This window comes from Falco peregrinus, chromosome 6 (genome assembly GCF_023634155.1).
Source record: "Falco peregrinus isolate bFalPer1 chromosome 6, bFalPer1.pri, whole genome shotgun sequence".
In the NCBI taxonomy this organism is placed as follows: Eukaryota; Metazoa; Chordata; class Aves; order Falconiformes; family Falconidae; genus Falco; species Falco peregrinus.
The window spans coordinates 84637151-84658286 of record NC_073726.1 but is presented as its reverse complement, the minus strand read 5'-3'; the positions used below and the strand labels follow the sequence as shown (position 1 = coordinate 84658286).

The 21136-nt window shown below is 45.2% G+C and overlaps 1 protein-coding gene across 4 annotated transcripts in view; it reads right to left on the bottom strand.

Moving 5' to 3' along the window:
- Positions 1-21136, bottom strand: part of LOC101922413 (alpha-2-macroglobulin-like) — a 40034-nt gene that overhangs the window by 3831 nt on the left and 15067 nt on the right. The window contains exons 11-34 of one of the 4 annotated variants that reach the window (XM_055809077.1): positions 20304-20465; positions 19800-20027; positions 18068-18131; positions 16692-16834; positions 16191-16340; positions 15806-15976; positions 14994-15093; positions 13449-13575; positions 12937-13165; positions 11737-11863; positions 11023-11144; positions 8375-8426; positions 7751-7834; positions 7446-7622; positions 6487-6571; positions 5822-5978; positions 5459-5533; positions 4283-4448; positions 3087-3310; positions 2294-2512; positions 1867-1994; positions 1415-1505; positions 476-550; positions 4-106 (exon numbers count right to left, since the gene is read on the bottom strand). In XM_055809077.1, the coding sequence (XP_055665052.1) occupies positions 4-106; positions 476-550; positions 1415-1505; positions 1867-1994; positions 2294-2512; positions 3087-3310; positions 4283-4448; positions 5459-5533; positions 5822-5978; positions 6487-6571; positions 7446-7622; positions 7751-7834; positions 8375-8426; positions 11023-11144; positions 11737-11863; positions 12937-13165; positions 13449-13575; positions 14994-15093; positions 15806-15976; positions 16191-16340; positions 16692-16834; positions 18068-18131; positions 19800-20027; positions 20304-20465 (3259 nt within the window). Of the gene's footprint in view, positions 1-3; positions 107-475; positions 551-946; positions 995-1414; positions 1506-1866; positions 1995-2293; positions 2513-3086; positions 3311-4282; positions 4449-5458; positions 5534-5821; positions 5979-6486; positions 6572-7445; positions 7623-7750; positions 7835-8374; positions 8427-11022; positions 11145-11736; positions 11864-12936; positions 13166-13448; positions 13576-14993; positions 15094-15805; positions 15977-16190; positions 16341-16691; positions 16835-18067; positions 18132-19799; positions 20028-20303; positions 20466-21136 lie in introns of those variants that run through there. The other 3 variants (XM_055809078.1, XM_055809079.1, XM_055809080.1) reach the window with 3 other exon arrangements.

Here is a 21136-nt window from a genome sequence, read left to right as displayed (position 1 = left end):
CACCTGTCTCATAGTAGTCATAGACCTTCACCAGAGCTGGCTTCAGGCCCTGCACGGGGATGTCCCGCTCCACCGCGAAGGAGAAGCTGAGGGTCTCGCTGCCCAGCTGGGGAAGGGAAGCGGTGGAGGCTGAGGGGCAGCCCCGCACTGCCCCGGGCTCCCTCGCTCTCCCCTGCCCCCGTGCTGGGCCTGGGGGGCTGCAGGCCTGGCTGAGGGGCAAGGGGGAACCCTGGGGCCTTTCCCCACGCTGGGGGAGGCTCTGGCTGGTGGGGGGGTCGGGGCATGATCTGTCTGTGGTGTGGAGGGACAGAGGTGTCTGCTATGTGACAGAAAACAGCACAGTGGCAGACAGGTTTATGTTTTGTGTTTACAGGCCCACAGATGCTTAGCATTGCTCCCCATCTCTGTGCACGCTATTGCCAGTGTGCTGCAGAGTTCACTGTGTGCCCCACGGCAGCCCTGTGTCAGTCCTCACCTGCTCTATGTACACGAGAACGTGATTTGTGCTCACTTCTGTCCGTTGGACCTGGTGAAACCAGGTGTTTGAGAGCTGTAAACAGGAGACAGAGAGGAGGTTGCTGATCTGAAAGGAAGTTAGTCAATCCTCCTTCAACTCATCTAAGCTTCTTCCCACCCCTAGAATCTCAGCAGGTGGATGCTGAGAAGTAAAGCACAGGGAATACTTCCCAGGGGACATGGCAAACACTTTTGTGTGAAGCCTGCACAGTAAGTCTCCCCCTAGTTCCCATCATCACATGCTCTTGCATCTCCTTGACATAAAAATGGAGGGAGGGAATGGCAGTGTAATAGCTGTCATATATCCTGAGTCCCTGAAATTAGACATGATGATCTCCTTCCAGCTCTGGCTCTCAGGTCCCAGCTGCACATATATTTCAGCTATTGCAAGCTACCAAGAGCGCTTGATGAGTGGAAATAGAGTGATGCTACTGGCATCCCTCATTCATGCCCCCTCCACAGCAGAGGGGTGAAAGACCTGGAGGAAAAGAGGAACAGGTCTAGCAGTAAAGAAAATACCTGGAAAAGAATTTGATGCTCCTTTAAGTAAGAAAATTGATGCCCCTGATTAAAGACTTATAAACTCAATGGAATGCTTGACACAGCATCCTACCTTCCTGGAGGTAGCTACTGGAACACAGTGATAATAAAGGGGCCCATCACCAGTCCAAAGAAAAAGTTACTTAATCTATTTTTTCTAGATTCATCATATTGTCTCCCCTTGTGCTGGCCTTAAGGCAGGTCTGAAAAGAGAACACTGTACAAGGCAAATAGGCAGAGGACAGTGGCGAGATCAAGCTCATTCCAACCCTGAAGCCCTCTGGTTTGCTATAGACACTTGGAAGGTGTCTTGAATATAAGCAGCTGGATGTAGCTTGTTTGACAAACAGCATCCTACCTTCCTCACGGAAGACTTCACAGGGATGAATCCTGACAGCATCTTCACATCAACAATCACCATGTTGGAGCCATTGCGCTCCCCGGTGTAACTGAGGAACCAAGCAACAAAGATTCAGTGCACCTCAAGCCAAAGTGGGGGGCACTGCTGGGGGCATTTCCAACTTTTCTGTAACACTCGGCACCCACCACGTCCTAGCGGTCCAGCACCTTCTTCTCCAGCTATGCCGGGGTCTCCTAGTCACCTACGCAGCCTCTCCCTTGCCCAGCCCCTGGCTGCCCACACAGCTCCACCGCTGCAGGACATGTCCTTCCTCCACAGTCTCTCCTCCCAGCCCAGCTGCTCCCTGCCCACTTTTCAAAGGGTTGCACTGCTTCTCCAGGCCTTCCAAACCAGCTCACCAGAACGCAGCTGCCATGGCGTCTCAGGAAGGCTCAGACCCACAGACTCACCTGACATTTATGCCTATGTCAAAGACCTTGTGAGCTTTGGAGTCCGCACATGTCTCTGGGGTTGTGTACACATGAAGCATGAAGGGTGCATCCTCCTGCGCGGGCTGCACATTGTACCTCAGGCTTGTCTAGAGGAAAGCCAGCGGCTCTGTGTGAGCGTGTGTGCCTGCATGCTCACCGTGTGAGAGAGACCGTCCTCTCCCCATCCAGGCTCCCCACTTCACCCTTTCTCACAACACCTCCACGGTGCAGATCCTTCCCTCTTTCCCTCCCACGATTTCTCCATCTCTACTCTCCTTGCCCTCTTCCCTCTCCCAGAGCATTCCCTCCCACTTCTCCCCTCTCTCTTGCCCCTCTGCCCTCTCCCTGGCTGCTGCCTGGTGAGGCGCTCCCCTCCTAGGATGGCACCTGCCCCCATCCCCCTCACCTGCAGATAGACGCATCCTTCGCCAGACACCTCCGTGCTGTACTCCCCTGGCACCTGGGGCAGGGGCACACGCTGGAGCAGCAGCCGGTTTGTGGGATCCACTTGGAAGTCCTGTTGAAAGTCCCCTCCAGATCGCAGGGTCACTTTGGAGGCCGCTCCGCTCTTGGCATAGGTGACGGCTCCGTACAGGGACAAGGCTTGGAGAGCCACCACTGTGTCCTGAAAGAGACGGGTCCCAGCTCCCAGGGGGATGCAGTCAGCCTTTCCACAGCCTGTCCTCCCACAGCCTGCCCTTTGCTGTCATCAGGCACCCTCCCCTCCATTCTTCACTTTCTCCAGTTTTAAGTAGAAAGGACAGAGGAGAAGAGCAGCTTTGGGGCATTCCCGTTCCCTTCCTGTGTCCTCTGCACAGCAGCTGCATGTTCCCCCAGCTCCCTGGCACGGAGCACTGCGGAGCCTTCACTCCCTTGCCACAGGGTGAAGCAGCAACTTCACGGGCACCGACGCACTGCAGTGGGAGCCCTCTCCAGTGGCACAGACACACGTCCCTTGTGTCCCTACTGTCCTGCCCCACTGTGTCAGGAAAAACAGGTCATTAATCAAAGCATCCGTCATTTCCAGAAGCGTTACCTGAGATACTGGCCTCTAGCCTCTTGGGGACGTGGCAACCATGGTAAATACCGCAGGGCTACAGCCCCTGCCCTGGCAAACCTTACTGTGCTCCCACCTGGGTCTCCGGCACTTCTCGTCTTCTGACGTTGATGTGTGAGGTCGTAGGAGGGAAGCGGCTCACCTGGGTGGAGGAGAAGCCTCCGTTGGGGTTCTGTTGACCGCTGATCCACTTTGCAATGAGAGATGCGAATGACAGCTCCTCCTGGGAAGGTGCTGGCTGCGTGGTGAGGTGAGCAAGCAGCACGTAGGCTGTCATCTCCACTTCGGCAGAGGGAGCTCGGTGGCGATAGTACGGGAGATCAACCTCTGGCTCTTTCCCAGGCCGCTGCCAATGAACAGACCCATCTTTCCAGGAGGCAGGGAGCGTGGAGACAAGACAACAAGCAGTTAGTAGTAATTATTGCAAGGGAGTCCTTAGTCTGCTGCCAGGCCAGCTGGGAGGACGGAGCCTCCAGGACGCATCTGTCATGTGGGATGAAATGGGAAGTGTTAGACAGCTCTCTGCTTGCTGCGACTAGTCTGAGACCGCTGAGACCGCTTTGTCCTAGACTCCAGATTCACACAGACATTCATGGGCTTGAGCACCAGCAGAGCACCAGGCTGGCACTGCTTCCCTTGTTGAGTCAAGCTGCCGGCATTGGGCAGTGACAAGCTCTGTGAGGCAAAATGACCCAAAGAATGTGACCAGGGCTTGACAGTCAACCTGCAGGCAGAGAAGGCAAAAGGTGCTGGCCATTCTTCCTTCACAACCCTGCTACCCAATGCTCGGGCAAACCCACTGTCCGGCCTGACTCTGGCAGGGCGCTTCCGAGTCATTACGTGATTTCCTGCAAGACTTAGTACTTATGCTAAGGCCTCCAAAATGAGGTGCATGTTTGTTTTCTCTCTCAACACAACCAGCTCATCTCTGATCTATCATGTCTTGTGCCGTGCACGGCCAACTTTGTTCTCTGTTGAGCACATGCACTGGAGGAAGGAGTGGCCATAAACATGGCTAAGCCTTTGCTAAGCAGTGCGTGGTGCGGCAAGAGGAGCTGACTGAGGAGAGATGCTAGCAGAGCTATCCTTTAGTGCAGCACTGGTGGGGATGGTGCCTGGTGCTTCCTGATGAACTCCCTTGGAGCACAGAAGTAGGACTGGGCACTGAGAGGGAGCTCTCAAAAATGCAACCCCTTTGCACAAGTCTTTCTTCTCCCTCCACCTTTCCCTACCCACACAAGCCAGTTCCTACAGCCATTGCCCCACCAGCCAAAGGCATTTTTTTCTCAAGGGAAGATCTTATGCCAGTGAAAGAGATGTCCCGCCTGGAGCACTCACCCTTTTTCACAGCTTCCTTTTCAAGTGAGCCAAGCAATGCCTTCCGCTTGTCCTCCTTGCCTGCCAGGGAGAAGGCATATGCCATCAGAGCCTTGGTGTACACGTGGTTTTCTTTCTCATCTGCTGCTGTTTCCAGGCAGAAGAGAGCATTACGCACCACTGAGTGCTGGAAGGAGAGACAGACTGAGCTGGAGGAGACAGAGCGCATATTGTGGTTCATCTTAGAAGAACAGGAATTGGATGGTGGCTATGGACCTTTGACATTGCGACTCCCCTGTCTGGCAAAGATTGTACCATTTTGTATCTCTTTCCCTTCAGGTCCAATACCTCATGGAAAGAATGGGCATCCATACTCTCCCGGTAGAGTTAATGTCATCCATGTCACACTACTGAAAAAATAATTCCTTTTGCTGGTTCTTACTGTACAGGTAAAAACTTCCAACAGAAAATAGTGCCTACCACATTTGGAGCAGAGGGTTTACAGCAGTTTGGCAACCATCCTGGCTCAGCAGTCCTTCTGCTGCAATTCACACCCCAGTTCTACCTGTGCCACAAGCTTGTCTCACAGGGAGGGGATCACAGTCTTAGGGGTCAGAATGACCAAACCTACATTGCTTTAAAGTGGCCTCAGGCTTTTCACAGACTACCATTTATGATATTCCCTATACCTATACCTTATCCCCCAAGCATTAAGGATGGGGATTTTGCATAAAACAATGTAGAAGAGGCAGAGAAAATGAGAACAAATCCCTGAGTGTGCCACCTTTTTTCAGAGACCCGTGCTCTTGTGCCAACTCAATAGGACCATAGAAGTGGTTCAATAGGAATGTACTATTCCAACAAACAAAAGGAGATTTTTGTGGGTGTAGAAAAACCTATCTGGCTCATTTCAGAGATTCAACTATTACTTAACTCATTGTTGATTCAAGATGTACTCTTTTGTAGAAGCAAAGGCATGATTCTCCATGAAAGAACTCAGAAAAATATTAAGTGAAATGTGTATATGGGAGACAGGATTGGACAGGGGAGAAAAATGGAGGAAAAGTGTTATTCCAGTCTAGGTTTGAATGGATAGGATATTCAGACAGGATTTGTTCTTTCTAAATGTAAAGGGACCTGGCACTATTAGGTCAAGTTAGTACCATCTATGGCTTGGGTTGGGGTGCAGACACATACAGTTACAGGCAGAGGAATCTCCAGCAATGCAATAATGATGTAGGCTGTCAGCGTGATTTCATCATTCACTCCACCCTGCAGGGAATCACAAAAGTAGACATTGATCCCACACAGCACTACTGGATTCTCCCTGTGCTACATATCTATGTCCTGCAGGGACAAATTCTTTCTAGCTTCCTTCTCATGGTAAGTGCTTCAGAAGATGCTGTTTGCTTCTCCCTGCTTCTGTGATAGCTTGTATATATAACTCCCCCTTCCTCCCCAACCCCAAGGTCTGAAATATCCGTGCTGGTTCCAGAGTTACTTATGGTTGAGTTCCAGCCCGACAAAGCCCAAATGGAGCCAACCAGGCAAACATGTTACCTTCATGGCATTGTTCAGGAGTGTCCCAGAACTGCGGAAACAGCCGTTCTCTTTCTGCTTTTGGGTGAGCCAGACCAAAGCATCCTGGATGTGCTTCTCATCTATGAAGATGTGAGGCCGGGCCTGGGCAAAGGACTTGAGGACAAAGGCCGTGAGCCTGAAAGTGACAGAGGGAACTGAAACATCCTGAGCAGGCCTTGTATCCATGAGAGGTCATTGGGTTCATGCGGACATCGCTGTTCTGGACTTGATCACAGTGGGCTGGTTGGAAACTGTGATCTAGCTTAGTGACTCAGTGACACAGGGACAATGCTAAATGGAGCCTGCCATTCATAGCCCTGAGGGCTACAAGGAGGTGGGCAATGGCACTCGGGATTCATCAGCTTCTTCTGCTAACAAGAACTAGCACTGTGCAAGTCACCCTCACTTTTGCTGAAGAAGGGTGTCAGGGGAGGTAAGTAGCTATCAGTGCAGTGTTGCGGACCTAAATGGCATCTCCCTTAGCATCCTGCTCCATCATCCCACATGATTATTCTATAATGTCATGATTATAATTTCATCTTCACCTCCATTTCAACCTCCACAATGACCAAGAACTAGAGAACACTGAGGAAAGGAAGACCATGACAAGCAGAAATGAGAAGCCAGTGTTACTGAAATCTTACCAGGTATTTCCAACTTGCCCATAACGGGGCCCAAAGGTGCTATAAGAACCATCCCAGTGTTTGTACTTCAATTGCCTTTGATACCCTGAAATGGAGAGTGGAAGAATATTTTAGCTGTCACTACTTTTCAAGGAGCCATGCAAAGGAAATGTAGCAGACACGGGGTGCAGGGTCCCCCCTACAATGGCACAAGTGGGAGCTACACTGCTCAGTGTTTCAGTGGAAGTTCAGGCAAACTCACAGCATTGAGTACCTCCACTCTTGTGCTCTTCCTCTTTCCTAAAACACCTGGAAACTGGTTATCTGTGGTCATTGCTGCTCTCTGCCCTAGACTTGATGAGGAGAGGTAAAAGTATCCCAGACTTGAGAGAAATGGGAGAACAGTTCCCAGGGAGCTGAATTACAAAAGTGATCCCACAGTAGATGATAGGGATTTAGAAAAGAGGGTAACTTCCACTGGGGGAAGTGCAATTTTTCTGTGAAATAACAGAGTAAACCCAGTCCGTTAGTCAGCAGATACCCACTGTGTCCATATGTACGAGTGTTCTGTTTGCAACATGTCCTAACTAGTGTGTTAAAATTCTGGCCTAGACAAAGGCAAGTGACACTTTCTAAATCTTAATCCTAAGGAGCATCTCAGACCTACATAAGCAGCTGTCATGATTAATAGTTACAGTCTGATTTATGGATTTCATATATCCCTTTTTCTTATAGGGAAAACTCCTGACTTATTGCCAGTCCTGGACTTTTTCTAAGTTCCTGTTTGGATGCTGTCCTCTTTCACCCTGCATATAGATACTGCATTATATACACCTGACCTACCACAGTATCATGTTCCTTTCCAGAGAATGCACTAGGACAGCCTCTCCCAGATCATACATGCCAGTGGCCAGTAGCATCCTTATCCAGTTGCCAAGGGAAGGAATGAACAGAGAAGCAAAAGCCATGTCCCAGCTCACCGCTCACTAAGTATCCGATGGCCTTGGATTTGACCTCCTCACTCAGCTGCCCTGTCTTGTTCAGGTAGTCCAGGACGTAGATGTTGGGTGCAAACAGGACCATGTTCTGCTCCCCACAGCCAAACGGCATCTGCAGGAGCTGGTGCAGGTTCTGCATGGCAGTGCCCATGATGTCACCTGGGTAATGGGAAAATTTCCAGTGTGAATTAGTACAGTTCAGGGCTTGCCAGCAGACTGAGCACAGCCTGAAGAAACACGGAAGTGTTTCAAAATAGCATGTGACACTTTAAGAATGCTTCACTTACCTAGTACTGAGAAATATGCTCTGGCTGAGCCATCAACCACAGTCTCTGGGAGAACCAGGGAGACTGGCTCTGATATTGACTTTTCTAGGATAAAAATCAGATCATTTTGGTTACAATTCCATATATATCTACATGCATGGGTAGCAGCTAGGAGGGTGAGACACCATCCCTAACACAGGGGTTTCCCGACTTCAACATATGCATTCATCAGCTGGCCTTGACTGACAAATACGATTTCCAGCCTATTTTTCTGGGCTTCTCTGCTTTGGTGGGTGGACCTGGCTTACTGCAGAGTCCAGTTTATGACTTTACACCCATTGAACGAAAGATATTAGAGACAACTCCATTAAATCCCAGATATTCTTTCCCTCAGGGACCTGATCAGCCTCAGTTCCTAAGAGATATGCTTCTGTCCCTGTAATTGCGAGAAGTATTACAGCCTCAGCTCTTCTCCTTTAGGAGGAATTGATTTAACTATCAGTTGGACATACATCTAGTTTGTCCAGTTTTATCAGATCCCTACACGTTTCTTTTCAGAGTGGAGCATTCACAAACCTTGTCTTCTCCCTTGGCCTTTTGTCTCTACCTCAGCAAAGGAAGTGTTAGAAAGCAAAAGGCCCTTACCAGGTGCACAGAGCACAGAGTTGTAGGTAGTTTCCATCTCAATCCCTTCCGGCTTGGGGAAGAAGGCAAGGAAAAAAAGCAAAAAATGAGACACAACAACAAAAAAGGAAGAAATGTCAAGAGGGAAACTAAAAGAGACTAAGAAAATTGAATACATATAAGTTGTCCTGTGGTAGTAACCTCATTATACTGAAAAGTCTTTAGAAATTGCTTACAAAGTTTTTTTCCATGTGCTAAACTGAGAGTAATTGAGGACTGTAACATTCTGGCTAATTACAAGTATGAAATGTAATACATGTTATTTTCTTTCTTACTACCAAGAAAGGCTCTGCAGCTTTACAGGTTGTGATGCAGATAACACACAAGATGATGTTACCGACAGTGCTAATAGAGCCGCAGGGCTCTGTCTTCCAAGATGCTGCCCACCCTGGCCCAGTCTAGCAGGATTATTTGAACTGTGATGACAGCTGAGCGCCTGGGACACCAGTAGGATATGTATGTAAGAGCTTTGACAGGTGGCAACTAGAGAACTCCAATGCACCCAACAAGTGACATGTTACAACACCCAAAATTTCAATACCTGCCACAGTCGACTGGTGATTGTATTCTTCTGTTTCAAAAACTTCAAGCCTAATTTTTGAAGTCAGAAAAGAAGCCCTATTTTCTGTTGAGTTGGTTGAAAACATTCTGCATAAATACTAGACACTATATATTGTCAGAGCGGGTTTTTTTTCAGTGATATCTCTGCATCAACTTTTTAACTTCCGTATAGGAGGGTTCCCTTTGCTTCATTACTGACTCCCAGCTTTTGCCAGCTGATTTTTTTTTTTTTCAGCGTGTAAACAATGTAAACTTCACTTTCCCACACAGTTAAAATATATTGTCTCTCATTCTTCACTATGGAAAGACGGAGGAAGATTAAAAGAGTAGGAAAAAAAAAAAAAGAAAAAGGAAAAAAGCTTTGAGGATAAACCATGACAGAGCTAAATGCTTCTGTTTGAAAAGGCATCTTCTTGTTCATTTCAGCATGTTATTCTGAAATGCAACTAAATGAGAAACCCATTGTTTTATTTGATTTTGAACAGTTCAACAGGAAATTAAAACATACAAATTGTAACTATTTGAAAGATTTTTCCTTTCCAGATGAGAAATTCCTGGGTGAAAAATCATCCCGTTGCTTAACTAGCTCTCAGCAAGGCTTGGTTTCCCGAGGGGTGAGGGGATGCCCCCGGGGCACTGGTCCCTTCTCTCTCCCCGGGATGCACCCACCGCCTGCTGCAAGGGATATTGACATCCATGTGCCTGGAACAATGCAGATCCACCCCAAGCAAGTTACACTGTATCCCCCCCCTGCTAATTAATTGTTCAGCCTTGAATGCTAATCTCCCACTCTATCCAGTCAGGGCTTGCTGTAGATTAATTACCTCATTACAACAACAGGATAAGACCAGTAATCTCTCAGACACCCCGACAGAAGTAATTTTAGTGCTCACTCAGTTATTTTCACTCCCCTGCCACCTGGGAGAAAAGACTTTACAGTTCTGAGCTTCCAGTATCTTCAAAGAACAAAATAAACACTCTTTTTCCTGCAGACATATAGGAAATTAGGAAATTTTCCTGAAATATTAAAGTTATTCATCCCCTGATACACAACATGTGCTATACATTTTAATTAATTTTAAGTAAGTGAAACAATAATAATAAAAAAAAAGAGGCCTAAGAGATAGGATTGTTGCTCCATCATTGCAGTCAGGTTGGCAAAACATTTTCTGAAGCTACATATTACATGAATTGTAGCTCTGCCTTATTGAAAATTGGAATGTCTGCAATGTAGGGAGGATTTGCAATGTTATTCATTACTCCTGACTTAATTTTGTAAAATACGGTTATTCCTTCCTGTCCTTATTCCTTCCAATCCTGTTCATAGGATTGACAGTATTATGACACGTACTATTATACAGATTTCACTATACAACAAGCTAGTTTTGCTGTGTGCTTTGTTTGCTATTAATATCACAAGGAGTCTTATGCTGTGGATTAATTTTATGACTGGCGATTTGTCATGGGAAAAGCTGTGGTTTTATCATTGCAAAACACTGCTTAAGAAAAAAACTACAAAAGAATGCAAAAATAAGAAGTTAGTTCATACTGTTTGAACAATCTTAGTAGTGTAATAAAAAAAATTCAAAACAGTGATGGTAGTTTTGTTTGGAAATATTTGTAGATTGTGGTGACTGTTTCATATTCCAGAGCACTACCCATGTGCTGGAGGGGATGCATAAGGTTTCTGGCAAGTCTTCCATTTACAGCCTATCCCTGTGATTTATTATAGGTAAAATGAAGGAATTTTCATTTATCTCCCAGATGATGTGTCTGGGACAAACCTGCCATTATTGCCTGCCTTATTATTTCTGTCCCACTATGTAATGTAACACCCTGCTTTTACTCTGAATTGGCAGCATTACAAATGATGGCTCTATTGGCCCGTGTGAGATTTATCAATGCTTCTTTATGAAAATGTGCAGAATAAGACTCATGCAAACTGCTATCTTGGCTAAAACAGAAAACCTTTGTCATACTGCAACCGTTGCTGCGTAGCATGGAATTATTACTACTTTCTGTGCCACTAAACTCAGTAGCCCACATACCTCCACCAGCAGCTGTCTGATGACTGTGTCCTTCCGCCCTTTCTCAGGGGTCTCCACCACAGCGTTCCCGCAGGGCTGCTGGTTCTGCAGCGCCTCAGTGCTCACCGATAACTCCACCTGCCCTGGAGGGAACAGGGGTCAGCCAGCCCTGCCAAGCAGCACCAGGGAAATGTGGGTTTCTGTTTGTGATGGGCACTCTCTGGTGCATTACAGAGAAGCTTTTGCAAAAGGAGAACTAAACTTGGGACAATGTTTTATCTTGATCCAGCTGCAGCCTTCCAAGCCATCTCCTTTGTGCTGGCCACCCTAGCAGGTGTTAGTCTATCAGCAAGAAGAGTAGTGAAGGGGTAGGTCTTGTAAATCAGTCTTGTTCTGGGAGGCTTCAGAGAAAGCAAGCTTTGATTAAAATATTTCAGATACCCACATTAAGCTAAGACATTCACAGCTCCACAACAAGAATGTCTGATGCTTGGCATGCATTGAGGGAATTTGTGATTTCTGTCCAAATGTTAAGAATACAATGGCCCATAACATTTTGTTTAGGACCTGGAAACTGCATCCCAGTGTAGCATCTCAACCTCAGGGCTGGACTTCTCACTTCTGGCATAGACAAGATCCTTCCAGACAGGTTTGGAGTCACCTAGCTCCTCACACCAAAGATCTAATATCATCTGCGGATACCTGATCCCAGTATTCCCTTGTCTGGCCTCTTACCTAGAGATCTTGGTGTTACTACCCAAGCCACGGTTTTCCTTCCATTCATGCAGACACAGTAGGATTCTTCCTGCTTCTCTACTGGTGTGGCCAGGAAATGAGTAGATTCAGCCAGAGACACGGTGACCTGCCGGTTGTACAGAGGTGTCGTGAAGGTGGGAACTGCAGAGAAGCTGGGGTTACTGGATACAGTGCAGTACATGGGATTGGGTAGTGGAGCTGGTGGGACTGTGGGACTGAGGACCTTATGGATATTGCAGAGCAAAAAGAGCAAAAACTGGGCAATAAAATGGGAAAAGACTGAGGTGTGTTCAATTGTAAGAGATTGGGGAGATAGGTGTAGAGAACAGTATGTGTATCTTTGGAAAGGAAATAGATTCTGGGAAAACAGCATGGACCAGTTGTGTGAGTAAAGACAAAGCAGTGACTACAAACTTTGCCATGAATTGAAGACCTCCCTCATGATTAGTCAGGTGAAGGGGTAAAACACTAGTAGTGAGAAAGCTAATGAGGGAACAAGGGAGAGTGGAATAAAGAACCTGAAAATAGCAAATAAAACAGGAAAGACAGGGAAATAAATGAGAGTGCGTTGGAATGGCTGGATCAGTGCCTTGTTCCAGCTTCATTCCTTTTAGAATAAAAATCTGTATTTATAAAAAACTGAGCAAAGGTGATTCTCTCTTGTCTTTTTTTTTGTTGGTAAAGCAATGCAGATAAGAATAGTGAAGCTGTAGAGCTCTGCTCAGTGTCTTAGGGGGAGATGCAACAAATCACAGGAATTCTGGGTATTCCAGCGAATCTGGCATGGTACTTTGTGAGATATTTAGATGAGATGAGACTAAAGGCTGAATGCAACTATCCACCCTGCTGAACCTGGAGTTTCCATGTGAGTATGCAATGATGCTGTGGCCTGTGGATAACCCAAGGTTTATATTTCTATAGGACAATGACATAAATCTGTGATGACAAGGCTGGGGGCCTCAGCAGCAGAGCTTTAGCTTCTGAATCAAATGCAGTTTTCAAAACTTGGTCAGAAAACCATATTCCCTCTTCATTAAATACACAATAATTTCTACATATATACACCTATATGGAATTATAGTCAGAGATCAGTTATATGGCTTGGGAAACCATTTATAAGTGGCCCATTGCAGTCTTCCCTAAGCTGTCAGACTAAGCAAAATTGTGAATGTCTCTTACCCTGATGCAGGCGGACAGGTAGTTGAATACGGTGGCTTTCAGTGTGAAGGACTCACCACGCACTACAGAGTAGGGCATGGTGAGCTCTACAAAGAAGGGCTGGAAGGCTCTGAGGGACACTGTTGGGGACAAGCCAAAGCCTGTGTCTGCCGAAGTGCAGAATGCATTGGCTTTCCACTCGGTGATGGTGTCAGGGATGGTCACATCTAGATCAGCATTTCCCTCAGAGCTAGTGAGGGACGAAGAAAAAGATTTCAGTCATATTCTGGTCATCACCTATGTTTTTCTCAGCCTGCTGAACAACACCTGCTGACAGCAAATTCCTGACCAGCTGGGATATAGGCACTGGCTTTTGCATGTTCCCCCAAAGCATCCTATACTTAGTGAACTTGAAAAATCCTTCTGTCTACCTGAAATACCTGCCACTGAAATACCGATACTTCCATTGAGGCTTAAATATCTTCCAAGGTTTTGCCCCAGGGGCCACACTCTATATTCATATAAACACTTACTTCACTGAAACTATGTCCCAGATCCATGTCTCAGGGAAGTACTTCCGGACCGTCTCCACAGGATTGCCAGCAACAATGTGGTCCGTTATTTCATAGTCCACATCTTCAAGCAGATTCCATGCAGTGACTAGAAAATTTGTTCAAGGACAGGAAGAAAGAAAAAGATATTTCAGACTCCATCCTAAATCAGGAGGATACTTTCCTTCCAGGTAGTGGTTATTCTTAGCTAAAAAAGTTTTGAACTTGAAAGAACAGCATTGAAACCTTGGTCACTGGAAACAAATGTTTTTCTCTGTTGTCATCTCAACATTTCATTTTTCCTAATGTTGCTGCTCTTCTTACAGAGATCGGACGGGGTTGGGCATTCTTCCCCCACTGCCAGCAAATGCAGCAGTGCCAAAAGAGCCATATTGAGGGTACATTTCTGTTGCAATAGAGTCAAATGTGGAATTTACTGCCTTCAGATGTTACAGTTGCACATAGTTTATTAAATTTGGTTGAGGAATTGATTGTGTTTATACATGACCTGAAACAGTAGCCACACTTGGCCCTCCCCTCCTCTATCTAAGAATTTTTTGAGATGAATATGGATCATTACATCTCTGGCCATTGGCAAATAAACTGTTCCAAAACAGGGAGATACTTTCTCAGAGGGTTGCATGGTGTTGTGCCTTACGAAAGGCTTTCCATCAGCCTTAGAAGACTTTACATCTTCTCAAAGCAGCCAGCTGTCTCAGGACATGCTCTGAAGACAAACCATGGATTTCAAACCAAAGATCTTATCTGTTATGAATAGAAGGCTAGAAGCTATCACCAGATCAAAACCTATCGCCAGTTCACAAATCAATTTTTTAATAGGAGTTGGGATACTGCACCAGAAAGTCAGTGTCTGGAAGTGATATAGGTGAGGGTGTGTTATCTAGCCTTTCTAATCTCAGAACTATTCAGAATTTTTAAAAAAATATAATTATTTTATCTTCACAGTCACTGAAATTGCAGAGAAGTGAAATGACCTATCCAGCCTCTCACAGTTACGTGAGTGGGAAAGCTGGGAACAGAACCAAATTTCTCAGCCCTCAGTGGTAAAACTTCTACCCACAGAATTGTACCACCTTCTCATTTGTCTTGGCCCACTTTTTCCCTAGTTGTTCCTCTAGTTATTGCTACAATGTGACTACCTAGAAGTAGAGACTCCTTTTTTAGGTTTCCATAGCTGGACTCAGATCTGATGGAAAAAACCCAGTACTTTGTGCTGGCGGACTGTTACAGTGCCTACAGGATGGCTGCAGTAGGGGCTGGCACCGGAGTCACTGAGCTCACAGTTCCAGCCAGGCACATCTGTCCAGCTGGGGATGAGCGGGCAGAGGTGGATCAGTTTCATATTTCAGGACTAAGTCCAGAAGGGAGTGATCCTGAATTAGGGCAGCATATCTGAACAGAGTATGATCTGCCTGGTGTAATTAATGTTAAAAGAAGTAGAGGGCAGGAATGAAGCAGATTGGTAAATTTTAGGTAGCTGTGTGGGAGGTAAAATGAAGAAGGTACTAGAACCACTGTAACTCCTTTCCATCATGTGTCCTGGGTAATGCTGGCAGATTTCAGGCTTATGGATCTTGCTGCTAGTGAAGACTTTTAAGCCCAATTCCTAGTAAACAAAGAGAAAGAAGAACAAAAGATATGCAAACACATTTTTGAAAATAAACTATTTTTACTATGTCAAGAATAGATGCACTTAAGTCTGGTATCCATCAGAATAACAAAGGCTTGTATATAAATGCCAGAGAGACTCGTTCAACCCAGATGTTGAGGCTTTATCATGTTACACATCCTAAGGCTAAGTCCTGGCATGATCAGATGGATGGAAAGCTGAGGCCACATATCTACCCTGGGGACAGCTGCCTGGGTGGCAATAGCATGTGTGAAAAGCATTGGATTGAGGGTACCCAAAAGGTCTTGTGCAGGACTCTTTAGATGGGCATAGGTGGGTTACCAAAGTACTGGCACTTTATTAAAGACCTGTCTACACCAGATAGAACATGCCTGACTGAGGAAGAATTTCTAATATTGTGGCACCACAGGTCACTAGGTCATTTCTCAGGACTGTTTCCTTACCCGACCTCATTTGCAGCTATCTCTATTAGCAATGAGGAGAGCTTTCAAAGTTTTAATGGTTCAGAGGAGCGCTTAGGTACCAATGATGGGTTACATAGATGCAGAGCCTGGGCCTGGTTATTTTGTGCACAAAAGTTAGCAAGCTTACAGCAAAGTTCATTAAAAAGCCCTTCAGAACAGGTGAGGAAAGAGGAGACTGAATTCCAAAAAGGAATAACAAAGAAAAATGAGAGGCTGGTGCTTACTTTCAGAATGTCATAGGCATCACCTTCACCGTCAGGAGAAATAGGTATGTAGACAAATCCATTTAATAATAGATTGTCAAGCGACACACAAGGGTTTACGTTGTCTTCCTCCAAGTAGTGGTCCTTGAAGCTATAACCTCGGATTTCCTTCAGTGGGAGAAGATCGTACACCTGGGGAAATGCGATTAACCAGGGAAAGAGGTGGCAGGTCAGCACTTACAGGGACACAGGCACTACCTAGCAGTCCATTGATATAAGCCAGCTTCTAAAAAACAGGTGTAGTGAATGCAACTATAAAAATATACGGCTCCATGTCTATAGTGGTGTTAATAGGTACTTGGTTGCTTCTTGTACTTGCTCATTACCAGAAACAGCCAAGACTTACAGAACTGGGAGAGAGCTCATCTTCAGGCTTCATAAGGAGAACACTCTTATCCACAGCACGAAGGGCACACAGGGACCTTGGTGAGGCATGGAGTTGCAGGCGTGTGTTAGAGGCAGGAAGACCTTCCTTGGGTACAAAACTCAATTTGACCTGCAATTCCAAAAGGAAATTAAAGCAGTCACTTTTCCTGATGATGTTACATGCTATTATACTGAAACACCTAGCCTTGTGAACCGAGCTCTGCTATTGCTTTGCAGTTCTCCTAATACATATTCAGCCTTGGCCAATGTAATTAATAATCACCAGTGAATTTCATTCTGTCTTGTTCCACTTTTTACAGCTGTGGCTTTGTAACTTGTTCTGGGGTTTCCATCACTAACCCTCAGTCAGCATCTGGTCAGACCATTTCATGAACCTGTTGTGAATTCTGCCTCCATTCTGGAATACATAACTGAACTGCTGGCCACAAGACAAACATGGATTTCATAAACTGTGACTCACTTTATTGGGGAGGCAGCTTTCAGTCTGGAAATCTGCTGAACTGGCGATGACTTCCCCACTGGGTGAAATGGTATACACAAGCATCCGTGCCAGGGGAGCAATTGCTGCCTCAACAGGGAAGGTCAACTGGAATGTTCCGTAAGCTAACAGAGAAAAAAAAGCTGAGCAACATACAAGAAGTTCCAGGATATGCATTTACCTTCCCCAGACAAAAAAGTCAAATTCACTCATGTTGAATATTTTTTAGTTACAGGGGCAGGAATACAGATGGATACATGGCTGAAGTCTATGGTTGTTGCTGAAGACACCTGCATTCAAACCATGATCGTGTAATAGCCAAGTGAGGTGAGTTTGGTGGGCTTCAACGTAGCCTCTAGATTCTCCCCAGTTAACATCTGGCATAATTTATTGATGTTACCAACTTCTTTTTACCTCAAGCTCCATGACCTTGTGCACTGCACACAAAAAAAAAAAAGGTGAGGGAAAAAATGCAGAAATAAGGGACTGTTGTAGAGGGTGGCAGCAGTGTGGGTTGCAGAGTGGCTCAAAGAATAACTGCAATGTTTCTGCTAAGGAAGCATTTAGCTGGAACACCAAACTGCTCCAACCACAGTGGGCCTGAGCTTGATGTCACAACCTGGACAAAGCTGTAGAACACCTCTTGATATTATCCAGGGTGTTATTTTAGTCACTGCTACTACTGAGAATGCAGAACTCCCTATGAACACGCAGCACCCAAGATCTTCTACTCCCATGTACCTTCTCATAGACTTCCAAAAAGCCTCCCTGGTCTCATTGTTGAAAGACTTCTAAAGGTGCATCACAGCCAGTGTCAGTTATGTGTAATAAGTCTCAGGAATGTGTAACCCTTGGACGCTTAGATGAATAAAATTAAATGTATTGGTTAGAATATAGGTATGTGTGTGTTTGCATGTTTGCAAGGGAGAAACAACACCCTTATATTTTATAAATATAAATATATTTTATAAAAATGAAAGCAAATGAGAGAGAGAAAGAAAAGGAGACGTGCTTTTCTTCCTGCTCACTGTACATGTGAGTCTCACAACACTAGTGAGTATGCATCCACAGTCTGAATACGGTAGAGTGGTCAGCAGAAAGTGTTGGTTTGAGGAGGAAATGACCAAAACATTATGCATAATTTTTGTTGCATTTCCTAACTTTTTTTTCACCAAAAAAATAGCACCTGACAGAACTCAGAGGAAACAAAACTAACCCATGCCACTTCATTTAAAAAGATGTAATTTGTAAAATGCATTTCGTTCAAACATTAAATGTTTGAATAGAAATAATTTCTCTATGGTCCCCCCTGCCTCCAAATTGTCATCAGAAATGCTAAAAATTCATAGTCCTCTCACCTTCTCCAGGATTCACAGTCAGATTGTGGGTGTTTGCTAACATGATGTCTCCCTTGGCCATCACCTGTGTGACAGAGAAACCTTCCTGTAATTGTTGCAAGTTGTGTTGAAGGGAAGGAGAATGAACATTCACTGGGTTAACTGTATAGTGTGAGTATGAGTAGCACTGCCAATGGTAAGCAAAACCAAGAAGCAAGTGCCAGATTGGAATTTACTGGATCTTTAGAGACAGAAACATTTACTCCTAGGAGATCCAATGTTTCCTCATTGGTCAGACCTGGCTTCCCTTTTGTACATACTCCATGTATAGATCAGGTTCAAATGCACTTTTCCTCTGAGCACACAAAAATTTGGGGGTTATATGCACATTTCTAACAATTTGGAACAGACTAAGGATCAACAGTTCTCCTCAGCTCCACTCTCAGTTGCGTTGTGAAACAGCCTGGAGAAAAATTTAATCAGGATTAGTTTTGTAACTCACAGGGTTGGAATAGAAGAGCACAGGTTGTAAATAATAAAAGTTTGAATAAGGTACCTGAAGCGAGGCAGTAAGCAACAGCCTGAATGCTGCCTCTATTTTCCTCATTTCTACAAAATTTTCCTTTTTCACAGTCAAAAATGCCTTTTATACAGTTACATTCCATGTAGGATATCTGTTCCATAGCACCATTTTAATTTCAAGGTCTGGGATCCACAGCTATAAAAATGTAAGCTCCCTCACTGTTTGGTTGCTTTATGTATATATTTAAGATCAGCTTTCTCAGGCTACCAGGATAAACAGAAATCTTGTGCTCCAGTTCATTGTTAGAAGTCTTAAAAATAAGCACATGGACATCTCTACCACAGGTTTCTATTCTCTTTTTTTTTGTAATCTCAGTCTGTCCCCATGAGGTTCTGTAGAATCCATCAGAACAGGAGTGTCTGTTCCACTGATTTCTTCTAGCCCTCTAAGGCTACTCTTGTCTCTTCTGCTAGTATCATCAAAGGATAACCAGAAAAACAAATTTAGGGGGAAAGAATTTCTGTTTGAATATTCATCTGATTCTTCCCATGCTGCCAAGTGAAACTGGTAGATCGTTGTTCAGTCACAGCTGAATTAGTCTCTCTTCTCTGTCCCCCAAAATGATTCGATTCATGGTTCTCAATACCAGCATGTTATAGTCTGTTCCAATTAGTGTGGTATCCCAAACTTCCCATCATTGCCTGATATACAACCTAAACTCTAAGCTTATTGGGCTTTTCTGGTACTGTGGTTAGGGGTGTTGCTTTAGTTTCAGTGGTCAGATGACTAACAAAGGACAAAACTGAGTAGGAGACAGCAGCTTTCCTCCTCATCTTTAATCTTTTTGTTGTTGAGTGCTGGCTTCTGAGCTGTGACCATATACAAACCAGAATTTGGAATGGGGGAAACTCAGAGTGGAGTATGATGAGAGTCTTGGATGGCTGCATCTAAGACAATGCTCTCTCCATCAACATTCTGTCTCTCTTCTGTACTTAATAAAACATGTACACACTACCCATCTCTGTACACAGAAAAGAACATGAGAAACATTACTGAAATGTGTTTAAATCCCACTGCTGCAGGCCACAATTTCTGTTTCAAACTCTCTCTAACATTACTACTAAGGACTGACCATATGGCATTGCCGTGCTTGCTCATCATGGCATGCAGCTGTATGTGCCACAGTGCTCTCTGTGGCTGTAGATCAAAGTAACCACAAATAATTCTTACCAAATAGTAAATGACAATTTTCTTCTGCTCTCCTACGGCCTCTGGTGTGAAGATATAGTGCACCTGGATCTCCGTGGGTGAGCCACAACTTAATGTCTCAGGCTTTGGCTCAATTTTGAGGAAGCTTTTACTAGGGGAGTAAAATCGATTTATTCTACGCATGGCATGCTCATATGAAGGTGTGATCCAGTCGCTGTCATAACAGTTCAGTTCAGGTTTATGATCAGCCTGATAAAGAAGAATAAAAAGTTCATACCTGACCAAAACCAGGTAACAAGTCACATGAAAGTCCACAGAAAAACTCTGAGTGTATTCTATATTTCACATTCTTAGGAGAAGGTAGAGAACACACACAGAAGACACAGAGAAGAGAGGTGACCTGCCAAGAAATTGCTTTATCTTCCAGTTGGCAGAAAGACTGATAACCCATGGATAGATATTTCCCCTGCTGATCAGAAAGACAGAGGCTTACCCCAGTTCCCCTGCCCTGTCTCTGCCACTTACTCGGATTTCCAGGGAGGCTTGTGTGAAGGTGGTAGTGTCTATGGAAAACCAGGATTGTCCCTGTTCATCTGTGGTGTAATTCCCTTTGTAACTGTCTCCATCCACAGAAATCATGATGGTTTCATTGGCAATTGGAACATCAGTGCCATCTACCAGCTTCACCTAACAGAGCAAAAACAAACCTCAGGTTTTAGACTAGAAACAGAAAACAATTTCCAACTGCTAAAGCCTCTTCCCTCTTTTCCTCCCTGCCAGGAAGTATGTTTCTTTATGGAGAAGAAAAAGACATGAATGTAGAAATTGTGAGGTGAGTCCTGAGATGTCTAAGGCAGCAACTGAGAAAATACTCAGCAAAACAATCTGATCGGCCCAGGGAAATCATCTGTCAGGGCCCTAAGTTCCTCAGTAGAACTTATTTACCCTGGCCAGCCTCATTTTGGACCTCCACCACATATCATCTGCCTCTTGGTTCAGGAACTTTAAGTTCAGGTTTGTGCCTTGCTCCAGTCCTTGACTAAAGCTGCATTGGAGGTCCACTCCACCCAGCTCTTTCTCCTGCTCTTCCATCGGGTTAACTGGACTTCCTTGGTTGAGCTCAGCCCTGACTCATCACTTCACATTGTCTGGTGGTCACTGAACTGTTGGTGGTATCTGTTATTGTCACCTCCCCTGCTCTGCTCAGTCTGGTTGAGTACTGTGGGACTGTGCCCTTGTTGGTGTCACTACGCCCACCTGTGTTGTGGTTACCCTTTGCACGTGGATGACATTCCCTTGCGGAATAGCCTACGCTTGCTGCTCAGTGATGGTATTCTTATGTGTCAGGACAATGGGCC